The 12,868-nt window shown below is 39.3% G+C and overlaps 1 protein-coding gene across 3 annotated transcripts in view; it reads left to right on the top strand.

The window, feature by feature from the left end:
• The window catches only part of Smap1 (small ArfGAP 1), a 139,694-nt gene that overhangs the window by 46,434 nt on the left and 80,392 nt on the right, over positions 1 to 12,868 (top strand). For all 3 annotated transcript variants that reach the window (XM_004653059.3, XM_045156135.1, XM_004653060.2), the window contains exon 2: positions 12,564 to 12,697. In XM_004653059.3, the coding sequence (XP_004653116.1) occupies positions 12,564 to 12,697 (134 nt within the window). The remainder of the gene's footprint in view (positions 1 to 12,563; positions 12,698 to 12,868) is intronic.

Here is a 12,868-nt window from a genome sequence, read left to right as displayed (position 1 = left end):
CTGCAAACGAACTCCAGACGTGTGCGCCCCCTTGTGCATCTGGCTAACGTGGGACCTGGGGAACCGAGCCTCGAACCGGGGTCCTTAGGCTTCACAGGCAAGCGCTTAACCGCTAAGCCATCTCTCCAGCCCAAGATCCTGCCTTTTAATCCAGTCTGCAAGCTTGTGTCTTTTGGTTGGTGTGTTGAGGCCATTGCTATTAAAGAGGTTTTTTTTTTGAAAAATATGCACTTATTCTTGCCATTCTTATTTTGTAGTGTTTCCTGTTTTTCCCTTTACTAGTTTTTTACTTGAGTGTAGTTTAACTTTTTCTATTTCCTCCTGTGTGTTTTGCTTTCTCTTTGTGTGAAGAATTCCTTCAAGTATAGGTACCATAATTTTTTTGAAATCTTTGTCAGGCATTTCATGTCTTATAAAGCCGAAATCCCTAAGGGTGTGTGTTGTTCTACACCCTTAATCTTGTCAGCTTGGAGGTAGAGGTTTCTGTTCTGAATTGGGTTCCAGGTCAGCATGGATCTGATCAGACTGTGCCCCAAATAATGACAGAAGCAACAGACAAAGGCCCTATAAATATGAAAGCACTGAAGGCAACAGTGTTCAACCCCCAAATACAGGTTATTTGAAAATGGTAAAGCCAACCAAGAACATATTACCTATAACCTGCCCTGACAAGGAAAGAGCTTAGTTCTTCCAGTGCAGGTACGCTTTTTTTTGTCAATCAGCCTAGTTACCTTTTGGGGTGGCTTCCAGTCTCATCAATGCTGAGTGCCCACCTTGATCCCTCCATGTTGTGCTTTGGAGCTTGAGCTCTGGTCAGCTGTGCTGGCTGCATTGCCACTGGGGGCTCGATGCTGGATGCTGGAAGAATGTGCTTCTCATGGTGGGGGGTGGGAGAGTTCAGACTTCTGGAGTTTCTCATGCATTTCCACCTGTATCCCTTTCAGTAGCTCCTTAGTTGATCTTCAAATTTTTTAACTTTGCAAGAAGGCCAATGAAGCTGAAAAATCCCCTTGTTTGGTCTCTGCTGCTGGTGCTGGGATTGGCAGGCCTCAAGTGCCTCAGTGGGATTTTGGTGGTTTTTCTCCTTTCTGGTGGATCTTGTTCTCGCTGTCTTCTCCACTATGTATAAGGATAACATATACTCCTTCACTTTTTAGAAGAGTGTAGTTTTGCTTAAATCCCTCCGTACACTGATTTGGCATGGATCCTATGCCGCCATCTCACCAGGAATAGGCATAGGAAGGGATTTTTATATCAGCATACTTTTTCTAACAGATAAAATGACACAAAAGGGCTTGAGAGATGGCTTAGAGGTTAAGGCAGTTGCTTTCAAAGCCAAGGGACCTAGGTTCAATTTCCCAGGATGCACATAAAGCCAGATGCACAACGTGGTGTGTGCATCCAGAGTTTGTTTGCAGAGGCCACAAGCCCTGGTGCGCCCATTCTCTCTTTCTATCTGCCTCTTTCTCTTTCTCACTCAACTTTCAAATGAATGAATTAATAAATAAAATTATAAAAAACTGCACAGAATTGGAATAGACTACAAGGAGGGAGCATTCTCGTAAGTTGAAATGTTTGAGACATCCGATATTCTTTCTTTGTCCTAGGTGCTAAGAAATCCTGTGTGGTTGTGCTTAAACTTTCCCTTTTAGTTGTGGGAGAGGTCAATTTGTATACAGTTGCACAGCTGGAAGTATGAGATTGGTAATTCCTACCATAATGTTTCTTCGTAGTTGAGGTATTATGCTGCCTTCAGGGGTAACACTTTATGAATTCAGGTTATATTATATTTACATGAAATACAAGCAGGTTGATATTTCTATTAAGAAATGAAAGCCTGAGTGAGACAAAATGGTGGCACTTACTTAGGAAAGGAAAAAAAAAATACTGGCTAATGGAAAATTCAGAGCGTCGAAATGCAGATAGGGGTTCCAAATTGTATCACTCTTTTCTGATCATGCCTTTGTGATACATTAAAATTTTCACAACAGAGGTGGTGGATCTTATTTTGATTTCTCCAAGACACATTTATTCTTTGATTTTTTTAAAAAATTCTAATTTCCTTTTATTTTTAAACCATCATTTCTTTCCTTTTAAAATTGTTATGTAAGTATCAAACATTCTTTTGACTTTATAGTCTATGAAATCTTACTCCTCCTAAACTCAAATGTTAAGATGATGAGAACAACATTATTTTTACATTTTTGTCTGTGAAATCTTTTTTTTAAAATTTTTATTAGCATTTTCCATGATTATAAAAAAAAATCCCATGGTAATTCCCTCCCTCCCCCCTCCACACTTTCCCCTTTGAAATTCCATTCTCCCTCATATTACCTCCCCATCACAATCATTGTACTTACATATATACAATATCAACCTATTAAGTACCCTCCTCCCTTCCTTTCTCTTCCCTTTATGTCTCTTTTTTAACTTACTGGCCTCTGCTACTAAGTATTTTCATTCTCACGCAGAAGCCCAATCATCTGTAGCTAGGATCCACATATGAGAGAGAACATGTGGCGCTTGGCTTTCTGGGCCTGGGTTACCTCACTTAGTATAATCCTTTCCAGATCCATCCATTTTTCTGCAAATTTCATAACTTCATTTTTCTTTACCGCTGAGTAGAACTCCATTGTATAAATGTATCCACTCATCAGTTGAGGGACATCTAGGCTGGTTCCATTTCCCAGCTATTATAAATTGAGCAGCAATAAACATGGTTGAGCACGTACTTCTAAGGAAATGAGATGATTCCTTTGGATATATGCCTAGGAGTGATTTTTTTTTGTGTGTGTGTGTGGTCTAAGTGACCTTATTTAAAAATAGAAGTGAAAAAATTCTTTTAACTATTAGTTCTCCAGAGGTTGATAGATACTGTGTTAATTAGGATATATATTGAAATTATGATTTATTATAGCCAGATGCACTTAATACATTCTATAACTGTTACTGTTCATATTTCCAACACTATTTCACAGATGAGGAAACAGAAGGTTAGGGGAGGATATGTAAACTCATGATAATAAAGTAGTAGGGTCTGCAGTACTTTGAAACTCTTTTTCTGAGACATATTGAAGAGAAAACATTTTATATGGATGACTCAGCATAGTCCTCTCTACATACATATGTATGACTAGAAGAAGTATTTCTGGAGCCATATTTATTCTACAGTATTGTACATAGTTATGTACCGCTATGAGTATTATATGCTATGTTAGATGTGACATATGATAGACTATTATTTGCAGTTTGAAAATCTTTACTCTTGGGCTGGAGAGAGGGCCTAACAGTTAAGGCACTTCCCTGCAAAGCCAGAGGACTAGGTTCGATTCCCCAGGACCCATGTAAGCCAGATGCACAAGGGGGCATATGCATCCAGAGTTCGTTTGCAGCAGCTGGAGGCTCTGGCACGACCATGCTCTCCCTATCTGTGCTCCTCTCTCTCTCTAACTAAATAAATAAAAATTAAAAAAACTTTACTCCTAACGATTATTCTATAACACTTCCTGGCTTTGTATAAATGACCTGTTTTTCTCCTCTTTCCTTCAGCCTTTATGCTTGCTTTATTATAGCTACCCAGTTATATTCTGGCAAAAGACTGATAAAAAATAAAAGTATAAGACTTGCAGTAGATTCCAAGTAGATTTCCATTTTGAATTAAAACCAGTGAGCTTTTTTTCTGATAACTCATTGTTTTGAATTTTCCTTTCTCCATGATTTTATGTGACAGATATGAAATTAAGCTGTTACTTAGTTATATTTTGCTGCTCAGTGATGTGGTAAACCACTTTAGGAACTGTTTAAAATAGAGGTACAAGTGGGTTCATATTTTTATTAGATTGTATTGGCGGTCTTTCTCTTTGTTTTTCTGTTCACTTGAACATTTTCATTGTTATAAACATTGTATAATACTGCGTGTATTTGACAACTTTAAACAAATGGAAAATAATTTTCAATTGTTATTTTACCACCAGATGGCGCTCACTGTTAATCCAAATTAAGGTGTTCACACTGCTCAAAATTATATCTTGTTAGTATTTTGTCATGAGAGTATACTCAACTCATGGGACCTAGAATTCAGAACAGCAATAAAAGTAAAATAACTGGGTTGTTGATGCATAGCCTAAGGATGTATTAAATGCACGACTGCTCAGCATGGCTTCTGTAATTTAATCATTAGGGGTAAGAATATACTAAAGTAAATTTACTGTTAGGAATTTTGCCGCCTTTTATTTATTTATTTATTTGAGAGCGACAGACACAGAGAGAAAGACAGAGAGAGAGAGAGAGAGAATGGGCGCGCCAGGGCTTCCAGCCTCTGCAAACAAACTCCAGACACGTGCGCCCCCTTGTGCATCTGGCTAACGTGGGACCTGGGGAACCGAGCCTCGAACCAGGGTCCTTAGGCTTCACAGGCAAGCGCTTAACTGCTAAGCCATCTCTCCAGCCTGGAATTTTGCCTTCTTATGTTTTGCCAACTATTGTCTTTCCTGCCCTTCTGGAGTCTCCTGTTATTTTTCCAGCAGTTAGTTTTTGCCAGCAGCTTTTAGTATTAATAATTTGTTTTGTTGTCATTAGTTAATGTTTTTTGACGTGTGTGTATGTGTATGTGTGTGTGCAGACCTATGGAAGCCAAAAGAGAACATTAGGTGCTTTCCTCTCTGCTTACCCACCTGTTACCTTAAGGAAGAAGAGGCTTTCATTCAACACAGAGCTGTCTTTTTGTCATTTTTGTTTTTTCTGTCAGCAAGTCCTAGCAACAACCCCACAGCACACATAGGGTGACAGAGGTATATGACCACACCCAGATGTTTACATGGGTGCCAGGGAATAGAACTCAGGCGGTCTTCAGGCCCTTATGCCTGTGCAGCAAGCACTCTTTAACTACTGAGTCTCCCTAAGCCATGAGTACATTTTGATATAATTAGATTAAATTTAAGTAACTAGTTCAATTATTTTATAGTGGAATTTTGATTTGGAATCATATTTTATCACATAAGCATGCACTGTTTGAGTTTAGACTCAATTTAACAACATGAATAAACTTGATTTTGTCTCTGAATGTGTTTATTTATAAGGTAGCTTTTAGAATTTTCATGCATTAGCTGTGACAAAGAAAGTAATCTTGAAAACAAAGGATGTTGAACTTACATAAATAATAAGTATAGTTGGGGAGAGGCTCATGCTGCAAGTACTTGTACACGAATAAGGACCTGAGTTAGATTCTTAGCACTTACATGAAAGCTGAGTGTTGTGTTTTACTCCTATAATCCTAAGTGCTGGAGAGATGGGGCTGGCCTCAATCTCATGATGATCCTCCCACCTCTGTGCCCATTAAAGGGGTGTACCACCAAACCTGGTGATATTTAAACTTTTTAAGTTAAAAAAAATAAAGTTGCATTGAAAGCTCTGAATGCTTTTGAGAGTTTGTTCTTAGTTTTTGCTATTGCCTTGGTTAAAAGAAAAACAAACCAAAGTTGTTATACTTAAAAAACTGTGACAGTTTTTTAAAAGCTTGAAACAGGTATTTTAAACCTAACACTAAAGACAAATTAGCTCCATATATATATATAAGCAGTCTCTCACTTTAACCTAGGACTCACAAATTCAGCTAGTCTAGACAGCCAGGGACCTTCAGGATCCCCTGGGTCTACCTCCCAGCACTGGGGTAGCAGGTGGGCTGCCACATGCACTAGGCATTTATGTAGGTTTTGGAGAGCCAAGCTTGTTCTTGCCAGCAAGCACTGTCCACTGAGTCAGCTTCCCGGTGTTAGTTCTGTGTTCTTAATTACTTGGTGAACATTTCATCTCAATGTATCACTATCATTTAAACATTCAACAGAGATCCTGGAAAGTTTTTGAGTATGTATTTTTTTTTTTAAAGATTATTTTCTTATTAGAGAGACAGAGAGAGATAGAGATAAAAATAGAATAGGCACACCAGGGCTTTCAGCTGCTTAAATGAACTCCAGATGTATGCAACACCTTATGCATCTGTCTTATGTGGGTTCTTGGGAATCAAACATGGGTCCGTTGGCTTCACAGGCAATAACTGATAAACCATCTCTCCAGCACCCCCCCCCCCCTTTTTAAAGAGAGAGAGCTAGTGGGCGAGCGAGTGAGCGAGCGAGAGAATGAAAGTGCATCAGAGCCTCCAACTGCAGTTGAATTCCAGAAGCTTGCACCACCTAGTGTACATGTGTGACATTGCACTTGCTTCACTTTTATGCATCTGGTTTACATGGCATCTGGAGAGAAATTGAACATGGGTCCTTAGGCTTTGCAGGCAGCTACCTTAACCGCTAAGCCATCTCTCCAGCCCTTTACAAGTGCTTTTGTGATTTACACCCCAAATACAAAATTTATAGGCATTTTGTATTTACCTTCTCTTCCCCTTCTCTTTCCCTCCCCTCTTGTTTCCCCTCACTTCTGGGCCTCTTCCCTTCTTGCGTCTTTTTTCCCCCCTCCTCCTTCTCCCCCCTTCCCTTCTTCTCTCTTCTCTCCTTTCCTCCGCTCCCCTCCCTTTCTTTTTTGTTTTTCTTTTGTGCCAGGATCTGTCTTCTAGCTTGGTCTGTCCTGGAACTCACTTTGTAGCCCAGGTTGGCCTCAAACTCATGGTGAATCTTATAATTCAGCTTCTGGAATGCTGGGTGTATAAGCGTGAGTCACCATGCCTGGCTCATGCCAGATATTTTTGTTTCTTTGTTCTATTAATTCCTGGTGATTGTCATATTTGGTGTTATTTTTATTGCTACCATTTTTCTTTATTCTTCAAGTTGACAGATTTATGAAAGTATTATATAAATATGGCAGTATATGATAGCAATATAGTATATAGATTTATGAAAGCAGGAAGTACAGTATAGCAGCCCCATCTTATCCATGTTTTTGCTTTCCAAGTAGCAATTACCAATAGTCAACTATGGCTTAAAAATACTAAATGGGGAGTCTGATGATGACTCCGTGATTAAAGGCAGTTGTATTGCAAAGCTAGTTATCCTGGGTTCAATTTCCAAGCCACCCATGTAAGCCAGAGACAAAAGGTGGCACAAATATCTGGTGGTGGTTGCGGTGGCAAGAGCCTGGCACCCCCTCCCCATTACATAAACCAGCATGTGCACAAACAAAAGTATTAAACTTTTCACCAAGAGAAAAATTTCAGAAATAAGGTTTTATATTGCACACTGTTTTGAATCATAGGATGGGATCTCTTGCATCCTCTGTCTTACTCAGAATGTGAATCATCACTTTGTTTGGTATATCCATGATACAAACCCACACACACCACCTGCCCATTGGGCATTTAATATTCATTTTAATTGTTGACTACATTGTCAGCGTATTACCGTGCTTCTACCATGTTACCCTTATATTACTTAATACTGGTTTCAAAGCACCGTTGTATTGATAACAGGCCATTTGGATAGGCCAATAGAAGCTGTAAAGTGCTTCCTTTCAGTATCATTTCACACCACACTTTAAAACTTTTTTACAGTCCTCCCTGTCTACAGTCTTTATTCCTTCCTAGCCAGTCTCTCTAGCCACCACCTAGCTCCTGCTGGCTACACCAGCCCTGAGAGTTGTCTGTTTTTCATATTACCAGCTCAACTTGGCTTAGCTGTGATAAAGACTACAATTAGGCAACACAGTACTCAAATGAGGGTCTAAGTTTTAGCCTGAGGGGAGCAGTACACAAGAGGGGGAGGTGTCTTGGACTGTTTCAAAGGCTAAGAGGAAAGTTGCTTATATAGCCAGTGACACACATGGATACTGTCTGGTCTGCTTGCAACAACAGCCTTTTTGCTCAGTTGGGTATGCCTGTACTAGCTGTTACCAGCAGGGTGTAGGTACTGTTTTCTGACCAGATTGAATACTTCTGTGGGAATAGACAAGTAGCTTTGCATGAGTCTACAGGTGGGCGCCCTAGAAGGGCTGATGAAACTGTCATGGCCAAAGTGAAGTCTCCTAGAGCCTTTGCAGTGTGTGTGGAGTGGTTGTAACTCAAAATCTCCTGTGGCTTAAGTAGTAGCCATCACAGTTGTGTTTCTCAGTGTCTGGAATAAAGTGTCTTAGGGTCTTCTGCTTGTGTGAAGCCTCCTCCATGCATTGGTGGCTGGCTGGAGTCTCTCTGAGCAGCTCTAAGATGTATAAAGTAACATAGGTTATAGCTTCAGGAGCCCCTGAAGAAGTGGCTGCTTGATTGCCAGCAATAGATTTGTGGAAATGACAGCTCTGATGTCCTGGTTGTCCTCAGGATAGTTCTTTAGGAGTGACAACAGTATCACTCACTGACCCTTGGACTTGGGAACCACAGAAAAAACACACATGATTCCCTGTTTGGCTCCTAGTTACTTATAGTTACTTAGTTTTGCTCTCCACAGCTTCCCCTGGAGCAGGGAAAGGATCTGATAGATTTCTTCAAGTTAAGCAACCAATTACTATGCCTGATAGACTCAATCATTTAAAGAAGAAAAATATTAGAGCGCTAAAACTAAGAGTTAACATGAAATCAGTGTTCTTTGGCTTTATCCCACAATGTTTAGCCCTTAGCTAAATATCCTTAGGGAGGCTTGGCTCTTCCTGATCTGTCCAGTAGGTGTGCATGTGTAGGAAAAAATATGTAGTATTACAAGGTTTGGTATTGTCCACAATGGATCCAGTGGCTAATGGGGACTGTTGTATGCTGAATATTCAAATTGAACCCTATGAAAAAGAATCTAGAATTTTGCGTTTCAAAATGTGGTCAGTGAATGGCAGCATGGACATAACTGGAAACTTGTTAGAAAGGCAGAATTCCTGGTGCCACTTCAGAAACTTCAGAATTAGAGCTTACATTTTCATAACCCAGGTGACACATATGTACAGTAAGAGATAACATGCATTCCATTCACTTTTCTTGATTTGTTATTTAAATAGCTGTAAAGTTTAATTATTTTAGCAGTTATCTGTTATCCTTGTAAGCTTTAAAGCATTGTTCCATAATAAATTTTTGTGTTAGGGGCTGGGAAGATGGTTTAGTGGGTAATGTGTTTGTTGCACAAGCATGAAAATGTGAGTTCAGATCTCCAAGCACCCTCATAAAATGCCAGATATGGTCATGAGCACCTGTAATCCCAGTGCTGTGGGGGGCAGAGGAAGTCCAAAATGTGTGTTTATCATTCAATATTGTGAATTCTCAAATTTAAAAGTGGAGTATTGTGGCTGGAAAAATGGCTCAGAGGTTAAAGGTGCTTGTTTGCAAACCCTGCTGGCGTGGGTTCAGTTCTTCAGCCATCTAGGTAAAGCCGATGCAAAAAATGTCGCTAAGTGTCTGGCATTCATTTGCAGGGACAAAAGACCCTGGCATGCTCATATTACATACACATACGCACATGTGCAAATAAATAAATGTCATTAGCAGTAGAGAAAAAATGGAAGTTTTGGGAGTAAATTGTATCTAAGTATATAAAACCTCATTCCTGTAATTAGGAGTCTATTTGGGAGCATGTAATTTAGGTTTTATTATGCTGCAATTCCTGGCTTCAGTGTTGTTTTGTAGAGTAACTTTTCCCTTGAGATAAAAATATATCTTCAGAACAGGTTACAGTTTGTAAAATGCTTAATTTTTTCATATCTCTCATGTAGCTGATTTTTCATGAGCACATAAATTTTATCTTAGGCATATACTTGTGGATACTTTACATAATTTTCACTCTTTCCATTTAAAAATTTAATAATATACAAGCAATATGTGAAGGTCATATTAAAATTACAAAAGACATTCAAAAGTATGAAGAATAATAATAACACCAAGTTTACATAGTTCAGAGTCTCTGCATTGTTTGCCAGATTTATTCTGCCATAACTCCCCAATATGTTTTATGGCACATCTCTGTTCCTTTGAAAGTTTTGGGGTATTTTTGATAGCTTCATACATGTGTATAAAGTATTCTTATCTTATTCACCACCCCCATTACCCTCGTATGTCCCTTCTACTCCTGCTGACCCCCTGCCTACATTTTAGTTCGTATGTGCCTGCAGTGTGTTAATGAATCGAAAGTTTTCTGTTCTTAACCACCTGGCTTCAGAAGCACAGAATAAATGTTCTCCAAATTGTTCACTTTTCTTGATCTATCCTCTTTTCAACACCAATTTAGTTCATATTTATAGAAGCTTTTAGTCACTATGTGCTACATTATTACTTTACATGTTTTTCAGTTTATATAAATGGGCTCATACTATTTATATTCATTTTAAATGTTTTTTAATCTCAATATTATGTTCGAGATTTATTTATGCATGTGTAAGGAGTCTTTGTTATCATTATTACAAACACTTCTCCCAATATGTTTGGTGCCTCAGCAAGCATTTTCCCTTGCTAGCAGTCATGGTGTGCATGTTTTCATCATTAGCCTTTGGTTGTATCAACTGCCCATTCTTAGCTATCTGTCCATTTTTTTTTTTTTTTTGTTGTTGTTGTTCTTAATGATTCCTATGTATCTTTTTTTTATTATTATTTGAGAAAGACTCAAGTGTGTATTACTGGATGGGCATTGAACTCATGATCATCAGACTTCAATATTGGTATTAGAAGTCTGCCACCACTGTTCCTAGCTGCATTTCATTCTATTCATCATTATTACTTTAAAAATATTTTGTTTTTATTTATTTAATTGACAAAGAAAGAGGGAGATGGAGAGAGAGGGAGGGAGGGAGGGAGGGAGGGAGAATGGTTGCACCAGGGCCTCCAGCCACTGCAAATAAACTCCAGATGCGTGCACCCCCTTGTGCATCTGGCTAACATAGGCCTGGGGAATTGAACCTGGGTCCTTTGCAGGCAAGCACCGTAATCGTTACGTCATCCCTCCAGCACTCCCCTCCCCCATTTTTTTTTTTTCCAAGGCAGGGTCTCACTCTAGCTCAGGCTGACCTGAAATTCACTATGTAGTCTCAGGGTGGCCTCGAACTCATGGCAGTCCTACCTCTGCCTCCTGAGTGCTGGGATTAAAGGTGTGTGCCATCACACCCAACTCATTATTAGTTTTTTGAAGCAGGGTTTCAATGTAGTCCAGGCTGACCTTAACGCATTCTGTATCTCCAAGCTGGCCTTGAACTCACCATGATTCTTCTACCTCATCCTCCTCAGCGCTGGGATTAAAGGTGTGAGCCATCCACTCCCAGCATATTTGAGTGTACAGTCTGGGTGGTGGTGGTGGTGGTGTGTGTTGTGTGTGTGTGGTTGTACACCAAGCGTATGTGCAGATGTGCTCACAGGCACCTGAAGCCAGTGGAGATGTTGGGCTTCATTTCCTCTGTTGTTCATCTGGGTTGTTCCTTTAGATAGTCACTTTCAGAATGTGGGACTGTAGTTTTTGTGAGCCCCAAAGATTCTCCAGTCTCTGCCTCCACAGGACAAGGGGTACATATGTGTGTAGCAATTCCCATAGTTTACATGGTTCCTGGGAAACCAAACTCAAGCTGTCTTAGGCCCTCATGCTTATAGCAAGTGCTTCCACTCTCCAAGCCAGCTCCCCAGCCCTACATTTTTATTTATTTATTTATTTATTTGGTTTTTCGAGGTAGGGTCTCACTCTGGTCCAGGATGACCTGGAATTAACTCTGTCATCTCAGGGTGGCCTTGAACTCATGGCAATCCTCCTACCTCTGCCTCCCAAGTGCTGGGATTAAAGGCATGTGCCACCACGCCCGGCTCTACATTTTTATTTTTTAAAAAATGCCTTTTCTGAGCCGAGTGTGTTGGTGCATGCCTTTAACCCTAGCACTTGGGAGGCAGAGGTAGGAGGATCACCATGAGTTTGAGGCCACCCTGAGACTACATAGTGATTTCCAGTTCAGCCTGGGCGAGAGTGAGAGTCTACTTCAAAAAAGAAAAAAGAAAAAAAAAAAGACCCTTTTCTGAATTTGTAATCTCAAGTACTCAAGAGGCCAGCCTGGGCAATATAATGAGACCCTATTCAAAAAAAATTGTTACTTACCTTTTTAAATAATATCTTCATGGAGTTAATAAAGAACTTTTTATTGTGGGATATATAGCTACGATTCAATGTGGAGTGAAAAGCTTCATATAAATTAGTTTTAAAATCTTAGGTTTAAGGAAAAGTTTCTAGGAAGGCAAGATTGGCAAAATGATTAAGGATTTTGAAGGTTGATATATAACCCTTAAGTGCAGCTAAAACATATGTCATCTTAGCAGTCATTACCAGTATTGTTTGAAAAGTTGATCATAGGATTTCTCTAAGCTTCTGTTACAAATTATGTAAAAAGCAAAATACTTGGGCTGGAGAGATGGCTAGTGATTAAGGTACTTGCCTGTAAAGCCAAAGGACCCAGGTTCAATTCTCCAGGACGCACATAAGCCAGATACACAAGTGGTACATGCATCTGGAGTTTGTTTGCAGTGACTAGAGGCCCTGGGGCACCCATTCTCCCTCCCTCCCTTCCCCCCACTTAAATAAATAAATAAATAAATAAAAATTTTTAAAAAATTAAATAAAAACAAAATATTCTGATATGTTTAAGTTATTTTTAAAAAATTGCTTTTCTCTGTTTCCTTCCTTTATTAGGTCCCCGATGGGCTTCATGGAATATTGGTGTGTTTATTTGCATCAGATGTGCTGGAATTCATAGAAATCTTGGGGTTCATATATCCAGGGTCAAGTCAGTCAACCTAGACCAATGGACACCAGAACAGATACAGGTAAATATCACTTTAAAAAGAAATTAATGAAAATCATTGAAAAGTCTAACTGGAATATGTCATGTTAAAATTTACATATTATATTACTTACTAATTCATAGGTGTTTAATTCTTCTGGGGTCTATATTAGCTGTAAGTCTTTTTGTCTAAATATTGATTTCAAATTATTTT

Source organism: Jaculus jaculus, chromosome 8 (assembly GCF_020740685.1).
Source record: "Jaculus jaculus isolate mJacJac1 chromosome 8, mJacJac1.mat.Y.cur, whole genome shotgun sequence".
Classification (NCBI taxonomy): domain Eukaryota; kingdom Metazoa; phylum Chordata; class Mammalia; order Rodentia; family Dipodidae; genus Jaculus; species Jaculus jaculus.
This window is presented reverse-complemented; position numbering and strand designations above follow the sequence as displayed.